Source organism: Cyrtonyx montezumae, unplaced genomic scaffold (assembly GCF_038088225.1).
Source record: "Cyrtonyx montezumae isolate F1298 unplaced genomic scaffold, pur_monq_1.0 scaffold_7, whole genome shotgun sequence".
Lineage (NCBI taxonomy): Eukaryota > Metazoa > Chordata > Aves > Galliformes > Odontophoridae > Cyrtonyx > Cyrtonyx montezumae.
Genome location: NW_027072078.1, coordinates 3,035,142 through 3,053,511, shown reverse-complemented (window position 1 = coordinate 3,053,511; position 18,370 = coordinate 3,035,142). Strand labels below are relative to the sequence as shown.

Sequence of the window (18,370 nt, the reverse complement as noted above, 5' to 3'; positions counted from 1 at the left end):
TTCTGAGGGACTGTTGCTATACACCTGCCCTTTTCTCATACTTTCCCTTGGACTTGAGCTTATGGCCAGTGATGGAGAAAAGACAGTCAACTAGGTGAGTCTGTAACCTGTGCTAGTCCTCCACTATCACATCCTAACTGAATAATACTGAAAGACAGCAAGATCTTCACTATTTACACCGCTGACTGGCACAGAAAACAGTGATGTTGTAAATGATGCTTGGATCTAATAGACTCAAACACTGTCTCACCAAGATACTGTGGCTCATCACCCTCCTCACTCAGTTCATACTCAACACGGAATCCAGAAACTGTGTCAGAAGCAGAAACCCAAGAGACAACAAAGCTGCTGGCTGTGATTTCAGTGACTGACTCTGAAGTAGCAACCATGGGAGGGAGCAGAGTTGTCTCTCCTGAAACAGTGTTGCCTGAAAAGAGAAGAAAGAGGTTTAGTCAATCACTGTCACTGTGTTAACTGGGATATAGGAAATAGTCTTCAGGCTGTTCTCTCGGGACAGCAGGTTGCTCTGGATGCCACTCCAGCCCTACTGTTGGACTCACTTGTCACTGCTGTAGTACTAGTTGTGGTAAAATCAAAGCGTGTGACTTCTTTGGGGCCATGCTGCTGAACACTGATGAGCTGTCCTTCATATACCACACCAGGCTTCAGGCCTGAGATGGTGTAGGAATTCAGGTGACCAGGGATGGTGGCTTCCTTCCAGTGCCTTCCAGAGTTTTTCTGCAAGAACAAGGATACTTGTTGATATATAGTGAGAGACTGCATAGCCTGCAAGCGGGCCTATCTAGTAACCCAACCTGTTGCATGGTTACTAAACACTGTGATATTGGATGATATTAGCATGTGCATGCCTAATGAACAAAGAGATGGCAGAAATGCATAATAACTTCTTGGGTGACAAGTTTTGCTGGGGTACACTGAAAAGCAATCTAGCTTTGAACCTTCTCCTTTAAAACAGACATTCTTTGTTACATACAAAGTCATTCCTTTATCAAAAAGACAGTAAGGCAGGAAGGAATGGTTGGGAAATGCTTATTCAAAGATTGTTCACAATAGCACTCCAAGCCATCATCTGAAAAGAATATACCAAAATGTTTGTCCCTTCTACCCTGTGCTTGAACTCTATGGGAAGCTTTACAATAATGCCTCGTCCTCTGAGCTTTGTATTCCAGTGCATTAAAGCCATTTCATTCAGGCCTTGATCCAAGATACACTGAAGTCAGTAAAAAATACTTGAGTGCTTTTAATGGCTTTGGATCAAGGCCTTTATTGTTCTCTTAATCACAGGCAGCATTGAGGTACTAGTGTACTTAATCATTAAGTGGTCTTTTGTGAAGCTATACTCTGGGGAACTGTAAAACTAACTGTATCATTCATTAGAATGAATCATTCCCCAAGTATGAATGAGCCAACAAGCAGTGGTTAACCAGCTTTGCTTAGCCCTTGCAGAAGATGGGGGATGACTAATTATTTAATTCTCTCCTAGCTGTTATTAACTTTGTACCCTACTCATTACCTGCTCATTAGTTGCATATAATGCACTCATCTCTGGATACGAGCAGAGCACTAACACACTGAGAAGGAGTTTACATTGCTTAAAGTGAGGAAGGATATAAAGTTGTCTGCTGCAGTGGTGCTTTTGTTAATATGATACTACACAAGCACAGTGATCAGTAGTAATGTTTGGGCATGAAAACAGCAAGTGTTTATACAGCAACAGGTTGTTAACAGTTGACCTCAGCAGGACAAGGACAACGAATCAGCGCTCTACAGTAACAACACCCTCCAGGTGAAAGCCTGGAGCTTTAAGGAGCTGTGGGTTTCTGGAGCTCCCAGTACATCTACAGGTCCAGCTGAATGAGATACTCACCGGTCTCCAGCGCAGAATGTACTTGCTGATGTGAGATGTTTTGGGAGCATTCCACTGGATGGGATGGGAGTTTGGCTGATTCGTACTCTCTGTTATAATCACCTGAACAGGTCCAGTTGCCCCTGAAACAAAAAAAAGTTTCCACTTTTAACACACTGGGAATTTTTTCCCCCTTAGTTGTTGAGCCATGAAAAAGTCATGGTTTGGGCACTACTTAATACACAGAAAACAAGTCAGACTATTTCTCTTTAATGCTTTTAAGTAGAAGATGGATGAATTAGAATACGTTCTGTGGAAAAGTTAGCATGTGGTGTTTGGTTCAATTTCCTGTGTCATGAAATAGCAAACTGGAACTACCCCATATAGAAAAAGGAGGATTGGTGCAACAAATCAGGTCCATAAACTCATGAAAATGCAAGTTCAGCAGTGCTCTAACACTTAAGACTATCAACTTCTCATTAACACGTTCAGTTGGATCAGGCTCAGTCAAAACCCCTTCACAAAGGTCTTTAATTGAGAAGAAAAAAGGTTTTAGGATTTGGTAGCTCTCTTTTCATTATCTCCCTGACCTGCTGGGGAGGTCGCACTGAACACTCAGCAACACTGTACTTGTGTTAGCTGTCAGAAAATCCCATTGCAGAGCAGCCTGGAATCTGCAGGAAAGCGTGTTGTTTTAGCCATTAAATACCTACACCCTTCCCTCACTCCTAACATTTCTATTTATAATTTATTTGGACAACTGTGTGACATATATACCTGCTACATATTTAACAGGACTTCCAGGCAAACAAACCTGTGCCCACACAGAATTTCAAAGCTCCCCTAACCCCAACCCTACCTTCAGAAACATTAGATCTGGTTTATTTACACATTTGCAGTCACTCCTGTGTCTACAGAAAGCCTAAATCCCTGGTCTCCAGTCTGGAGGCATGCATATTTTACATAGCTCAGGGAGATGTTTGTTTAAGCAGTCTGACAAGAGTCAATGAAGCTCAGCAATCCCAAATAAGAAACTGAGGGGAAAAATATAAGAGGAAAAGAAGCCCAAAGAAGGCCAGCTTCCTATTTGTGCCATGCTCAGTCCACTACCCCAGAGAAAAGCAGCCCCTAGGTCTGCCTGCCATACAGCTAGTAAACCAGAAATGAGGCAATAGGACCCTTCTCCTCTTCAGGTTCATATTTCCTTTCTGACATTACAGGGCACTTATGGGATAAATACATTGCAGCTACTGAGTGGACAGGTACTTCTACTGTGTCAGAGGAACAGGGAATCAGCTCACACTGAAGCTGGCACATCCAATTTTTACGGAGGGGTTGGGAAACCCATGACACAAGTATAGCTTCCTCCCAACAGAACAAGCACAACACAGCATTAATATTCCATCTTTTTCAGACTAAGACAGTGACAGCTGCAACTTGAAACAGGCAGGTAAAGAGGCTCCCCTTGTTTGAGAGAACTGAAACAGAACAGCCCAAGTGACAGAGCCGCTGTCCATCTGTATGAAGACTTCCTGGAACTGACTAGGCAAACAAAGTTCAAATATTTCATTTCTTCAGGGCACTGATCAGGGAAAATGCTCATTCTCTGGTGGATTTTGCTACTGTGGTGAGTGTAAAAGTCAAGGCTACAGTTGCAAGTTTTAAGCAGCAGAATCTGAAGGCTGGATTTGTGGCACTGCTAAGCACCAAGAGGTGCTGAAAAGCAAAGTTGTTGTGTGATAGTTGTGTTTTAAGCTAAGCCTGGCTTCAGGAAAAGCTGTTAACAATCTGGCACCCTCTTTATTATCATAACACCTCCTTGTGTCTGCCAAGATGGTGGGGGGAAAACGTTCTGCTTAAGAAGGAAACCAAAAGGATCTGTTGAGCAGTTAAGGAATACCTCCCTAAGGCTGTGAGTACCTGCAAATTATAAACCATTAGCAGGTCTTGAAAACTACATAAATAAATTTTGGGGCTTTTTGATATAAAATCACTTCCACTTAATACGACTTGACAATGATGCAGAATATGTACAGGAACCTGAACAGGTAAGGGATAGACAGATTGCTTTCCTTATGTCTTAGCAGAAGAGTCATTTGTTGGGCTTCTTACCAGCATAGGCTTGCAGGGGCTGGCAATGCCATTCTCCAATACCACGACCGTAGCAATAGCACTGGTATCTGACACCATGGACATACTTCTCCCAGGAATCTCCAATTTGGTAGAAAGTACGGGTTTCAGAATCCTGGCACTGATCTAAAGGCACAAAAGAGACACATAACTGCTGTGTGATATCAAAACGACTGTGAAAAACCCACCTCGAACAGAAGAGTAAGTCAGAAGAAAAATTTCACAGAAAATGCAACCACATATATACAAATATTGCTGCAGGAAGAGCAGGTGGCAACAAACTGAATCTTGAATCAAGGAGGCAAATATCAGGCGGCTCATTCCAGTGTGATGCATTTCTTAAAGTACTGTTCACATAAGCTGTCCACCTGGGAAGCTTCCTACTGAAGTCAGTGCAGTGCTCCTTCAAGGAAGGATTTATTTTGTGCTAGCTATTGTGGAGCCCTATTCTGCTTCAGTCAGCTGAGTCCATCTCTAATCCAAAGCTAAACCATGTTGCTCTCAAGGAAATCAGTGGCAAAATTCCCACTAGCTTAAGCAGAACTCAGTCATATGTACATCTGAAGTGATCCATTAAAATTCAGAAGTCATTCCAGATTTATCATCAGATAAACTGAAGAAGGACAAAGCAAATCTGAAATATGCTTAAGCTAGTGGGAATACAACATAGTAACAATGCTTCAGTACACTTTCTAGTCTGAACTCTGCCTGTGTTTCTGGCTGAATGCAAATTTTCAGTGAGAACTAACATAAGGCTTGCTTTAGTTAACAGGAGCCTTGTTTAGAGAGAGACAACTATCAAATTCCACCTTCACAGAGAACTGAAATCATCTCTTCTTTCAAAGCAGTGGATTTACAATCCAAGTTCCTCCAGCAAAACTGCATACATATTGCTGTAAATAAAGTAGAATTTAACCACTGCTTCTTGCTAATAGATTTTCCTGGCAATAGTTCAAGGTTCTCTAGATTTAGTAATTGCAAATCAAACAGTCATGTCTTATCTTCCAATCCTGATTCACTACAGGAGAGGGGAGATAGAAAAGATGAAATCTCTTCATTCCCACACAGAGCCATGATGGTTTTAGCTAACCTCCAGGGTGCTATTAACACAGGTTCTCATCCTGAGCTAGCTTTCTTTGCCATAACAAAGGGCATCCAAAAAAATCAATTTAGTCTGAGGTAAGTGAATATATGCTGGTCATGCTCTTCTCCCAGTTCAATAAGGAGACCTAAAGATTTTAGAATAGAGAAAGGAAAGAAAAGCTGCACCTAGCATCACCACCTACTTGCATATTGATTTATCAGTACTCAGTCTGAGCACCCTGCATGCTAACAACCCAAGTACCACACTTCAGCCAGTTCAGCCCAGTCTGGGGCTCATATGCCCTGTTACCCCAGCTTGAAGAGTGCTGGATTTTAAAAGATATGCTACTACATGATGGTATTATTCTAAGGGCGTGCCTGATAGCCCAATCTTACTTCCCTAAAACCACAAATGCCATCTCACACGCCTCCAACAAACACAGCATTACTTCTACTTTCACACTTGTGCAATAGAAGGCAGAAAGTTGGCAAAGGCCGACTCCAAATTCACACATCAGTTTCACCATACTGAAATCAGCTCTTGTAAAACACTGGCCGTGCAAGTGGGGACAGCTGTGACTTACCAACAGGATCACACTTCCATCTCCCACGACCTTGGCCAAAGCACGTGCAGTTCAGCATGTGCCCCTCATCGTGACGCTTGTGGAACGTCTGGTTCACATCATAGGTGATACCATCCACAATGCACTGGTCTGTTTGAGAAAGAGCAGAGATATTTTGTCAGCAATAGCTCTGAGCATTAAGACAAAATCCTTCTGCTTGGCACATATTTCCCTCCTCTTGATCAGCTTACAGAGACTAACCCTGACAAGCTCCATCCATGCAAAACGGAGCCCTTCTGGTATCTGTGATCATGGCAGATTAATGCTGCATACACATCACTGCTCCTGAGTTCATTTATCAGCAGCATGCAAACAAGCACCACTTACAGAAAAAAAGGTCCATAGGATTTTGTCCAAAGCAGGATCCATCACTCACTATGAAACTGCTTTATGACAGATTCCACGTGTGAAAGAAACTAAAGCGTCACACTCTTTCACTACTACCTCTTAGAGAAGGCTAGACTGGAAAACCTTGTCAAGTACTGCCTGAAATCCTCAGAACTGCACAAGAAAAGGACTGCTCCGAGTTCATAAAGATGCCAGGCTGAGGTACAAATATGCAACAGAAAAAAAATCATAAGCATCTTCCTTACTCTTTGTAGTAAGCTGAAGACAGAAGATCTATTATACATCCAAGATGCTAATGGTGCCTGCTAAACTCCCTCAAAAGCACAGTAACAGACTCCATGCTAAAATACAGTCTATTAGGTTTAATGGAGATATGTCAACCTGTGACATGGCCCAGAATTCCTAAAGCCAGTCTAATCACAGCAAGGAGCAGTAAGACAAAACAAATGATAAAACCACCCCAGAAGCATGTTGTTTTTTTAACCAGGACCCAAGAGATCCAAGTTCAGTTCTGGACTCAGTCACAGACCATCTGTCCTCGGGGAAGTGACTCAGTTAATCCCAGGCCTTCTTTCCCCATCATACTTTCCCACAACACAAGCATGGCATCAGGATAAACCAAACAGTGGTCAGATCCACCAATGGACGCTAAGGACCTCCTCCAGTTGCTATGTTTTAAAAGTTCTACTTAGATAACCTTGGCCTTTCGAAAAAACAATATCCATGTCGTTGTCATCAAGAAAGACCCCTTCAACTTGAGGAGCAAACAGCAGAAAACTAGCCATGCTTCTGGAGAAAGGAGTTTCACAGACCAGAAAAACTACTAGCAGTGCATTTCTCACCGTTCTGAAGGAAATTCATAAAAACCCCTCCCAAAGCCCTCGAACGGACCTTTCCCTATAAATTACATCCCATTTCAGCAGTGGTATTAAGAGTCCTTTCTTGGCTGCTTGTCAGCAACCCCCCTGCCTTTTCCAGACACGAAGCCAATGCTGTGAGCTAGCCGTTAAGATGATCAAATATCTGTGCTTTTAAGTCTTTTTTTGGTATTGCTTAAGCACTTCTCCACTTGGGCCACTTATTTATATAAGTAAATAAGAATAATCTCAGTGCTATCCTGCCAACTTTTCGTATAGATTAGCTCACAAAGGGATTTATCCAGCAGAGGAACTGAACATTTCACTGCAGAATGATAGAACAGGATGGTTCTGCATTCAAACTTCAGATTAACCGGGGGCTGTCTCTGTTCTTGAGAGGTTTCTGCTGAGATCTCTCTAAAGTCTCAGTGGCACTGACTGCTAACCATAGACAAGAATAGGTAGAGCTGCATACTGATCAAGCTAATCAATGTTTTCCCTGGCTTGTTGGCCCACAAAGGGTGAAACAGTACTTTTTCAGCACAGAATCAAGACAAGAGCTTTACACAACCCCTCTGATTCCCTTCAGAGTCCAAAGAAAAGATCAGCAACATAAAATGGGAGTCTGGGCTAGAAAACCAATTTCTCCTGCACACTCAACACTTAGACTAAAGCAGTAACAGCACAAAAAGCAGTACCTCTGAGCTGGGAGTATGCAATGCAAGTCCATTCTCCACGGCCGTTTCCTACACAGGTACACCTCATCATGTGGCCCATGTCATGTTGTTTATCCCACTGGTCCCCAACACGGTACATGATGCCATCATTGGTGGTGCAGATTTCTTCATGGGCTGGTTGAGAAGAAAGTAAGAAAATGCTTTATGTGGTCGTAGCAACAATGCATTGAGGGCTTATATTATTTGCAGTGAGATGTGCACGGACTGGAGGAATGGACCACAACATTGTACAGACGTATTCCTAACCACGCACCAGGCAAGAGGAAGGGAGAGCTATGAAGGAGAAGCTCTGGCAGATGCAAGATAAAAAAAACTCACTTGCTAACAAGCAACACAGTCCAGTGCTTCTTAATGAACCTACATCAGTTTGCACTGGCTGAAAAGCATGCCAGGCTTGCAGAAAATGAGTAACAAAAATAGCCTCCTCATGGCACTGCCTGAGTCTGTACTACAAGGTATTAGTTGGGGGGAAAATAGGACAAAAAAGCTTCAGAGACTCCTTAAAGGTTTCTGAGCCAGCATGGAAGTCATCAATAACTGACCAATGACAGACAGCTCCTTACTCTCCAGCTCAAAGAGCTACTTGCAAGCAATCCATAATCCCTTTCTGGTTCTCATTCTTACCAGCCATAGGGCAGAAGCCAAATTTCTGGTCAGCATCGTAGTTCTCAGTGGTTCCACACCACTTCATGTTGTCTCTCCGTCCCTCAGAAGTACAGTCGGTATAGTTGCGGTTGTTGTACAGGAAGGGGAAGTGGCACAGAGCACCATTGGAATTGCCACCACGTGTCTGGACCAAAACTGGAGATGAAAAGGAAACAGATGCAAATCAAACCTACGCTCTCCCATAGCATACTGAGAACAGCTTTAAAAACAAACTGCTAGCACTATTTTTCTCATGCATACCCTGTATGGTGTTATTCACTAGCCTCTTTTATTGGATTTAATTAATTCAGAACTGGAAATATAACCCTTGCATAAGGTCAGTTCAGTTCAAAGATTGCTTTGGAAAGAGCTGCTGGACCCAGCCATGGGATTTCCTGGGGAATATGGAAAACTAAAGCTCACTGTGTTTGGGAAGTGGCTTTGCAGACCCTTTGTACCAGAGTCTAGAGAATCAAATAACATCACAGTTCTCAGCATATCTGTATTATCTCACTGAGACTATTACTCAATTGTGCCCTTTGGCTTAAAGAAAGACCTTGGATGTCAGGAAAGGGTTACAATTCATTTACGAACAAGTCAAAAACTCTGCAGGTTGAAAGCTTCGTGTTTTGGAAGCACCGGTGGAAAGAGGGCTCTAATCTACATAAACTATTCACCTCTTGTACAACTCTGGTTTACAAATCATGGAGAACAAGGAGGTTTTTGCTTTTAGCTGTACCAGTATTTCGTAATCCCCACAGAATATCACTAGAAGCCTCACTAAAGCAAGAATGTGTGTGCACATACACGTGTGGACGGGAGAGTGTGTTTTTTTCTCTTTGTATTTGTTGGGTTTGTTTTGCTTTTTAAAAAGAAAGAGTATTTCTGCGCAGAAAGGCTTGACTTATCATTAAAAAAATGAGGCAGAAGAGCAGTTAAAAAACCTGCGCAGTATTTGAAGCAATATTTTTGTGTTGGAATGTGAAAAATTCTCTCTAAGGTCAGACTACAGAGAAGCCTGACTGGATACTGTTCCAGAGATGCCTGATGGGCTCTCCAGGAAGTACAACCACACAGGTAGATCTGTGCTGTGAAGGGAACGCTGACCATCCACAGACAAGCAGGAATGCTGCTGCATTAGTCATGCACCAGCTCTTGATCACAGTAATCACAAATCACATCAAGATTACTGCTATATATGGCAACCTGGCTAGATAGCCAGGAGCGAGGCAGTGACAGAGAGCTGCACAAGTTGTACTCTATGGATATCCTCTTCTTCACAACCTAATATGGGCAATGCTGTAGCAATTTAGCCAAGCAGGGACAAAGTCCACATATCCTTTGGGCCAAAGCTCTGTCCTGACTACGAACTCGTGTACTATGGTAGCTTGAAGAACAGAGAACAAAACTCAAAGGCTACAGCTGTGTCATCTCAAGCACCCTCCAAAGGTGCCAAAGGTGTGAATATGCCCTGACTCCAGACAGCCCTCCATTCACACAGCTGCCTTGCTGCTGAGGCATGCCTAGAGTCCCTCCAAACTGCCAGGACTGTTCAGACAGCTACATGCTTTTGCTCCTTCCTCGACGAAGGCCATGTGTGCATGAACACCCTCTGAGAAGAACTCACCGTTCTGCTCAGTGCAGAAAGAGTATCTCCTGTCCTGCTCAAAATTGGAAGTGGTGCTGCACCAGAGGTGCCCATCCGTGCGGCCTTCAGTGGTGCAGGAGTAGAAAGTCCTCCCGTTGTAGGTGAAAGGCAGAACACAGGCTTCTCCATCAGAATTGCCACCGTACGTTTGAGTCACAGCTTTGAAATAAACAAATCACAGCATTAGACTCCAGCTTAAAGCAATCCCCAAATCTGAGGGCTCTAAAACAGCAACAGCCCCTCTGGGTCAAATCACCACTGCTATGAACCACACTGACTGCCATGGACTTGGGCCAATACACACCAAGAGAAAACTCAGTCCCACAGCTGTGTCATTCTTTCACATTCTTTTCTAAACATATATTACTGCAGCTTGGTTTGAATAAAATTATGAATGCTGTTCCCCACGGGCCTCAGCAATGTTATATATATAACTCACTGGGAAGTATTTCTGCCCTACAGACCCAGGCTGCAAGTAACCAAAGCAACTATTTATTTCTTCACCTCTTGCATCTTTTTCCAGGATGTCTTCTTTAGCAGACATCCGATACACATACAAAGGAACTCCCCACCAAAATAAAACCACAGATCTCACTGAACAAAAGCTCATACCTATTTCCTGGCAGCTGACTCCATTGCCAAGACAAGTACAAAGCATTTGCTGGCTGCCCTGTGTCTTCAGCCACTGCATACCCACAGAATACACCACTCCATTATCAGTTAAACAGTGGCCATGTGGTTGAGGCTGGGGCTGCTGGGGCTGGGGCTGGTACAATGCAGTCTGCACATTTGTGAAGCTGGGAGAGCCAGATCCTGCAGCAGAACATGGGAGAGAACCAAGACATCACATGCAGAGCTGAAGAACAGAATGCTTCAATTAAATGCTGAACTCTTCAGCTCTAAATCAGATTGAAGACATCACTCTTAAACTCTCTAGACACGTGTTAATTATTCCACTTCGTAAGCTTCAAAATTAAAAGAACAACTCCTTCTTCTGCTAATGATAGCCTCTGGTTTCTACCACCATTGAGTTGCTTTAGGAAGGATTAAGATCACCACCAACTGCATTCCTACATAGGAATTATTTTAAAACAAAGGCTTTTTTTTTTTTTTAAACAGAAATATAGAAAAAAAAATCACCATCAATGAGAAGGCAACAAAGAAGCACTGTAAGTAGAGGGAATGCAAAAAAACAAACAAACAAGGGTAGGATTCACTTTGAATTTTCAGCTGAAAAAGAAAATAACACTGGCTGTTTGCCCATATTATGGATGTTTTGCTAAAGGTCCCCACAGCAGGTCTGCTGAGGTGCAGCAAACAGAACACTGACACCACTGAAGTGATATGACTTTTGAAGTTTGTACTTTCTGAGAGTTTGAAGCTAAGCTGCCAGTGCTAACCACTTAGAAGTCATTAATCAAGAACATTTCAGTGTAGCTTCTGCAGAAAAACAGAAGTTTTACTGCATACACCAAAAGAAAATGGCAAAGAAAAAGAACTTTGAAGGTAAAGACTTTGATAAGCCTTGGGCAGGAAATAGGTTACACATAAACCAGGTAATATTTCATACAAAAATTACAAACTATCTGCATGTACTAAACTGCACTGTATACACACTTTGGCATTTCTGTTTTTTAAAGCCTAACCATTAGTAGACGTATTTATCTTGTCAAAGAAACCAGATGGTCTCAGTGGAGTTTAAATTAAGGGCATTTCAAGGCAGTTACCCTGAGGCAAATACATCAAATTCAAACACTAACTCAAAATGCTGCGTTTCTAAAACAAAGCTAGCAGATATTTCCTGGAGGTGCATGGTTCTAGATGTGATTTACTGCACTGTGATGTGCAGGCAATCACATCTGTATGTGCAAGCCCCATCTGTGCAAGGAAACCAAGAGTAATTAATGTTATCTACACACGCACAAACAAGGAGCATCTCCTGAATTCTAACCCTCTGTGCTGCTGATCTTTCTCTGACAAGTTTGCTACGTGCCAAAGTTAGGGTGGTGCCATTCAGCACCAACTCCTAGTCATTCCAAGTGTGCCATTCCTTGCTCCTAACTCTACTTTACACCACGCCCAACTTACCAGTGCTAGTTGTATGCAGGGATGTGTGCCTTTCGCATTTCCATTCACCTCTGCCATTACCAGTACAGATGCACTGAAGCAAGTTCCCCCGGTTATCCTTCTTGCTCCAAGTGTCTCCAATCCTGTAGGAAGTCTTGGTGTCTTGGTCATTGCACCTGTCTGTACAAGGAACGTGGCTATTAGATATCTCTGCATCGGATGGCTTCACTGTGCCATCTATAGAACTGAACCATCAACACCATCAAACGAGTTTAAAACAGCTACTGAGAGCCAACCCTCCCTGCAGCTCACTATCACAAGCCCTGTGTACTTTAACACCTGTGTTAAACTGCATAGGCTGAGAGAGAACAAAAATTCTGATGGTAAAAAATAAATCAACTTGTTTCTTGCCTTGCTCAGCAGCAATAAACCAAAACCCATTTGAAGGCAACATGTTAAAAACCACTTTTTTAAAAAAAAGAAGTGTCTGAGAAGTTGTCAGTAAAGTTAATACCAGCTGCTCATGACATACCAGGAATATCAGACTTTCTAAATCTCCCCGTTGTCTTTATTAACTCATGGCCCCCACTGAATTGAATAAACAGGTTCAAAGGACAACATAACAAACTTCTTTCGTCTGGATGCCAGACACACACGGATCAACTGGTTCCTCCATTACAATGTTTTATGCTCTCATTCAAGGAGAACTTGATACAGTGGCTCAAATATAAACATGGATCAATGCACATGGATTTATGAAGAACTGTGGAAGGACATATGCATCATCTCAGACTGCCACTAAAAGAGCACTCAGAATAAAATACTGATTTGGAGAGCATGTTCCTTATTCACAATGGTTAAAATGACCAAAAACTGAGTAATTTGCCAGAAAAGTGGTAAACTGGTGTCAAGTATTCAAAATGTAATTTAGCAAATGTGTATGTGGGGAAGGGGTTGGGGGTGCAACCTGTCTCACGGACATCCAGATTCTCACAGTGAAAAGCTCAAACGTCTCCCCAGAATTCAGTGGTGATTCTAGAAAACTCTGGCCATAAAAGATATCTAACAGCACGCACGCTGAAGCATAATGACACTTTCTGGGCTACAGCTATCATCTTACATACAGAGATTCAAATTTATGTATTTAATTACATTTGAGAAATAAAATGAAAAATGAACAGGCCATTATATTATAATTTCCCTACGATGCAGCAATGCAGACCTGAGTTATGGGGGGAAAGATACTGCCAAATCATTTTTATTAGTAATAATACCTCCTCAAATTCACAAACAACACATTCTGTTTTATTCATTCCTGTTTGACAGTTAATGATTTTTCCCCATGTGTTCTAACAGACTTAATATTGAGAAGGCTGGTTCGGTTTTTACAGCTTATTTCTAGACCAAGGCTCTCAAGGTACTGCATTTTAATCCCAGCCCTCCTCAGTTTTAGTTCTTTGCAGGTCTGCTGTTTACATCAGCAGAAAGCTATTATCTGTGTGTCCCAAGGCAACTAAGAGGCAATTTAAAGGCTCCTCAAAGCTTGCCCAACAAAGGTGGGAGGTATGAAGTTCCAGTTTTCTTCAGGAAGCTGCTGCCAACTCATAGCTCCACAAAGGAGCCTGTTCGTGGCAAAATTCAAACAGAAGGCAGACAAACCAAGGGGGTTTGGATTTTACAAGCCCTGTCAGCCTCGCAAGTGCTAATGCAACAGAATATTCCCAGTAACGCCGTTCATCTTACTTCTGGAGGTGCAGGTGATGCGGCCGCTGCCCTCCCCCAGGCAGGTGCAGTCCACCATCATCCAACCCTGGTAGGGCTTCTCCCAGGTCTCTCCCACCACGTAGGACGTGCCGGCCGTGTTGTCATAGCACCGCTCGGCTGAGGGAGGAAAAAGGGTCAGCGTTTGCGTCCCACATGGGACCAGGTGAGGAGGGAGAGGGGACTGCTCCCCAGCCGAGCTGAGGAGGGGGAAAAAATCAACACATACCCAAGGGCTTGCAGGTCCACTCGCCCTTGCCATTGCCCAGGCAGACACACTCCAGCAAATACCCGCCCGTCTCGTGAGGCCGGCGCCAGGTATCGCCGATCTTGTAGGACTTCCCGCCCTCGTGGCAGCGATCTGAGGGCGGGAAAGAGGGGAGCTGAGGCGAGGAGCGCCACCACAGCAAACAAGATCCTCTTCCAAGGAAAGAAGCACACGTCCGGTCATTTGTTAGGAGCCACTAAAGTGTTTTGCTGGCTCATTTATGAAAGCAGGCAATCTAAGAGTTATAAAGATTGATTCAAATCCAGTCGCAGCCCATGAGACTCTCCAGTGAGCCCTAAACCAGGCTGATGATGAAGAAATGAGACTGCTCTTATGTCTGCAATTTCCTTACTGACTCTTTCTTTTCTTACAACACTTATCAACCCTACTCAATAAAATGCCATTAAATTCAGAAGGGCTCCAGCTCTACTTGCTATATTTGATGCATTTCTTTCCATGCTATAATGATGGCTGGCTTCCGAGCCCTCCATAGCAATGCTCTTGGGCTCAGCACTGTGTCTTAAACAAGAAACTGAACAGTTGTAAGAAAGACTTTTCCAAAGGTGCCTAAGGGACTTCGAAATCTCAGTCTAAAAGACCTGACACGCAGCAATCTTCATCTGTGCTCACAGAAAGTCCAATCATGAACTGGAGGGAAATTGTGAACAATTCAGTGACTCAATAAGGAAAGGATTTCCAGACAGAGACAGATGTGAACGGGAAAGGCAGAAAGAAACAAGCATGGGACAGACAAGTAAAAATGGTATTTCAGAAGCACAGAGCTGGCTCAATGGATATCAAACCCTTGCTCCCTTTGAGGCCAGGGTTGGTATGACATTTTTACAGGCTAACGGGACTGGCTCACAAATGGTCAATATTTAGAAAATTCCTATTAATGTTTACAGGGTAACTTTGATTTAATAGCAAATGAGACCCTGACTGTTAAGCAAGTGCATTTTGACTGGAAAAATGTGTATGTGAAGAGGGAAAGCATTCCTATATATACTAAATAAACTAACATGTATGGCTGGACATTAGCAGTCATCCTGGCCTATGTTTTTATACAAAGGACTTTACCCTTTAAACAGAGGAAGAATTTGTTTTTTAAAGTGCACGTACATGGGGCAAGGACTTACGCTTACAAGATTTTAATGTGCTTTGGACCAAAGCCCCCTAACTCTAGCTAACAGGCACTGGAAGAATCGTGAAAATGGCTCTGGAAAATGTGACAAGAAGGAATTAGCTCTAGTCACAGGCTCTCCGTTACATACTGGCAATGGTGCAGCTGATTCTCCCACGTCCAGCTCCAATGCAAGTACAGTCCCAGATCATGGAGTCCTTGGGGCGCTCGTAAGTCTCCCCCACTCGATAAGTGGATCCGGTATATTTGTCAAAGCAAGTCTCTTCAGCTATAAAAGGAAAAAAAATGAACTTCATGAAATCACACCAGTCACGTGTGCTCAACAAAAATGCATGTTCTTCACCTCCACACATAGATGCTCCTCTTTTTTTTTTTTTTCTGGGGGAAGATCAGACTCCTCATTCTTCTTATGGTGGAACAACAGAGAAGAAGTGGGGTGAAATTAAACCCCTCAGGGTCCCCATGCTGCTGAATAACCACAGCTTCCCTCCCACAGTGAGCCAGGGGTTGAGCATGGCACCTGGGCTGGTGTGCCCTAAAGGGTCAACCCCAGTTGTTTGAAGTGCAACGGTACAGAACTCAGAGGGGAGCAAATATTCCCCAGAAGCTGTGGGTTTTGACATGCTAATCTACCTCTTTTGAGTGTATTAATCCCCAGTTCTGCAGCAGCCCTACAGGGCCACTTGGTGACTTGTTCACACTTGCACAAGTGGATGTGATTACCGATTCTGGACCTCACTACCAGACAAATGAAGCTAAGTGTGCCATCATATTTGCTACTGGACTTTGGAAGTGTAAGACTTGGAAATAGCTGGGGAGGAAGAAAAAGTAGAATAAACCCTTTCTTTTAATGGAGGAGCAAGGGGACAGAGTACTCCTTAAAACACCATAGCGCTTTATTCAAGTCTTGCCAAACAGACCTCTGGGATGCTCCCATCTGTCTTACATGTACATTTATCAGCCAGGAAACCAGTTTCTCTCTTGCATCTCCAGAGCAAGATAAAGGAATTACAGCAAACCAACAGCTTAAGACCAACAAAGACAGACAGCATGCATCTGACTGTCTAAACCACACCGCACTCCAGAGAGAGATGCATCCTCCAGCAGACATGGCGTTTAGAAGTTGTTTCTGTTACCTCAACTTTTACTGCAGAAGACTAAACAATCTCATTTTACACTCAGAACGCTTGCAGCACGGCTGGGGGGCTGTGGAAAGCTGTAAAGCTGAAATACGTTTAAACAAGCTGACGACACCGCGCAGCTATGAGAAGTTGGGGTGAAGTGATCGAACTGTACGGAGCCAGAGCTGCAAAGTGACTCCAGATTTGAGCTTCCCCACGTGAGTGGAGTCAGTTCAGTTTGCTATAAAGAAGAGGTTGGCTCCAAAGTTAACGTTTAGATCCAATCCTCCGGAGAGATGAGTGATGTTTGGCTTGGGCTTCTGGTGGCAGGCCCATCTCTAATGAAAAGCATTTCTTAAAATCCCAAGCCAGATCTTCAGTGTAATTGAGAGTAGATCCGTTAGGTTTGGTTAGTAGATCCCTAAGGACCAAACTCCAGCTAAAAACCCGCTGTAACTCACTAGCTTCATCTGCCCCAAAAGGGCAGCTAAAACGCCAACTTACGTTCGGGCTTGCTTTCGCAGTTAAACCCTCTGCTTCCACCGTAGCAGGTACAGACCAACGTGTTCCCCAGGTAAATGCGCTCCCACTGCTGATTGATCTGGTAGTACCGTCCATTGTCAAAGCAGGTCTCTGCGGACGGCGCGAGGGGGGGGGGAGAGAAAGCAAAGTTTCATCTTACCGACGGCGCGGGCAGAGCACGAGCGATCCGAGCAGCACCGCGGACCCCCACCCGCCCACGGAGGCGGCCAGCCCCCGCTCCATCCCCGCTGCCCGTGCCGGTACTCACGCTTGCCCTGCGCCGGAGTGGCCTGCGGCACCGAGGCAGTCTGCGCCTGCCTCCGGTTCTTCCCTCCACGCCGCTGCCCGTCGCCCCCTCCCGCCGCTGCCGCCCCCAGGCAGAGGGCGAGCAGCGCCAGCCGCAACCCGCCGCGGCCCGGCATCCTCGGCACGGCTCGGAGAACGGCGCGGGGATCTGCGCGGGGAACGGGACCGCTCGCAGGCAGCCCGACGGTCGGGGCAGCGCCGCAGCCCGGGCGCTATATAGGGCGGGAGGCGCGGGGGGGAGCAGCCGCCGCCGCCCCGGAGCCCATTGGCCCTCGTAGCCGCCGGGGGAAGGACGGGGACCGCCGCCGCCCCGCCGAGCTGAGCCCGGCGCTGCCCTGCCGGCAGCCACAAAGGGTCGGGGTGCGGAGAGGGGGAGCGGGCGTGCCATTTTGTGGGGCGTTTGCTTTGACAAAATGGCTTTCGCCCCCCACGCACTCTTGCTGAGAACTTTTCTTACTTTAGAGACGGTTTTTGCACCCCTTTGAATTACATAGTTTCTTTGCCATTACTATCTAACATCAGCGAGTTGCTTACGGACTTTGCCACTCTTTTCCCTGCTTCGAAGGGAAGGGACAAAGCAGAGAGCGTGGCCCCAGAGCAGCAAGCTGCTGGTGGGGGGAGCGCACAGCACTCCCCATCCTGGTGCACTGCCTGGACCAGAGCTCGAGCTCAGATCATATAGGAAGGTCACATTGCTGACTGTTTTCGTGACACTGTCTTTGCAAAGGAATTGTTGATCTAATAGTCATCCCTGTTTCCCGACCTATTAAAACAACTGTGACAAACATGGGCTTCAAGTAGTGTTCTTAAGCTGAACATTCCTGGGATCTCCATGAGAGTTCTGCAGCAAGCTGGGCACCAAGCTCTAGTTCCACTTACAAGCTAATTGTGTGGTCTGCACTGAAAAGCAAGCCATTATCTGTTTGGGATAAAGATATTCAGTAGGCAGCATACATCCCCAGCACATGCTTTGTTCCCAGAAAGCACTCAGTTGGAATGGCAGGTATGTGTTCTTAAACAAATATCTTTTCCACTCTGTGACAAATGTCCACAGATCCATTAACACGAGCTTCCCTGCTGAAGGCTTACTGGAAATTGAAACATGACCTGGCAATTGAGGTGAGCTGTGGCGAGCCAATTCCCATCTTTTCTAATTTTTATTTTTAAATCTCCTGTGCTGTTTTTTGTTGTTGTTGTTGTTGTTTGAGACTGAAGATAGAAAGTGGGGTCCCGTAATGACAACAAA

General features: G+C 44.5%; 1 protein-coding gene across 4 annotated transcripts in view; it reads right to left on the bottom strand.

The window, feature by feature from the left end:
• Positions 1-17,289, bottom strand: part of FN1 (fibronectin 1) — a 45,256-nt gene extending 27,967 nt beyond the window's left edge. For all 4 annotated transcript variants that reach the window (XM_065750964.1, XM_065750967.1, XM_065750963.1 and 1 more), the window contains exons 1-15: positions 17,087-17,289; positions 16,801-16,929; positions 15,306-15,443; positions 13,996-14,127; positions 13,749-13,886; positions 12,027-12,185; positions 10,551-10,751; positions 9,918-10,097; positions 8,270-8,446; positions 7,607-7,759; positions 5,665-5,793; positions 3,980-4,123; positions 1,889-2,010; positions 561-738; positions 251-427 (exon numbers count right to left, since the gene is read on the bottom strand). In XM_065750964.1, coding sequence (XP_065607036.1) covers positions 251-427; positions 561-738; positions 1,889-2,010; positions 3,980-4,123; positions 5,665-5,793; positions 7,607-7,759; positions 8,270-8,446; positions 9,918-10,097; positions 10,551-10,751; positions 12,027-12,185; positions 13,749-13,886; positions 13,996-14,127; positions 15,306-15,443; positions 16,801-16,929; positions 17,087-17,240 — 2,311 coding nt within the window. In that variant the 5' untranslated portion in view covers positions 17,241-17,289. The remainder of the gene's footprint in view (positions 1-250; positions 428-560; positions 739-1,888; positions 2,011-3,979; positions 4,124-5,664; positions 5,794-7,606; positions 7,760-8,269; positions 8,447-9,917; positions 10,098-10,550; positions 10,752-12,026; positions 12,186-13,748; positions 13,887-13,995; positions 14,128-15,305; positions 15,444-16,800; positions 16,930-17,086) is intronic.
• Positions 17,290-18,370: the final 1,081 nt, after the last annotated feature.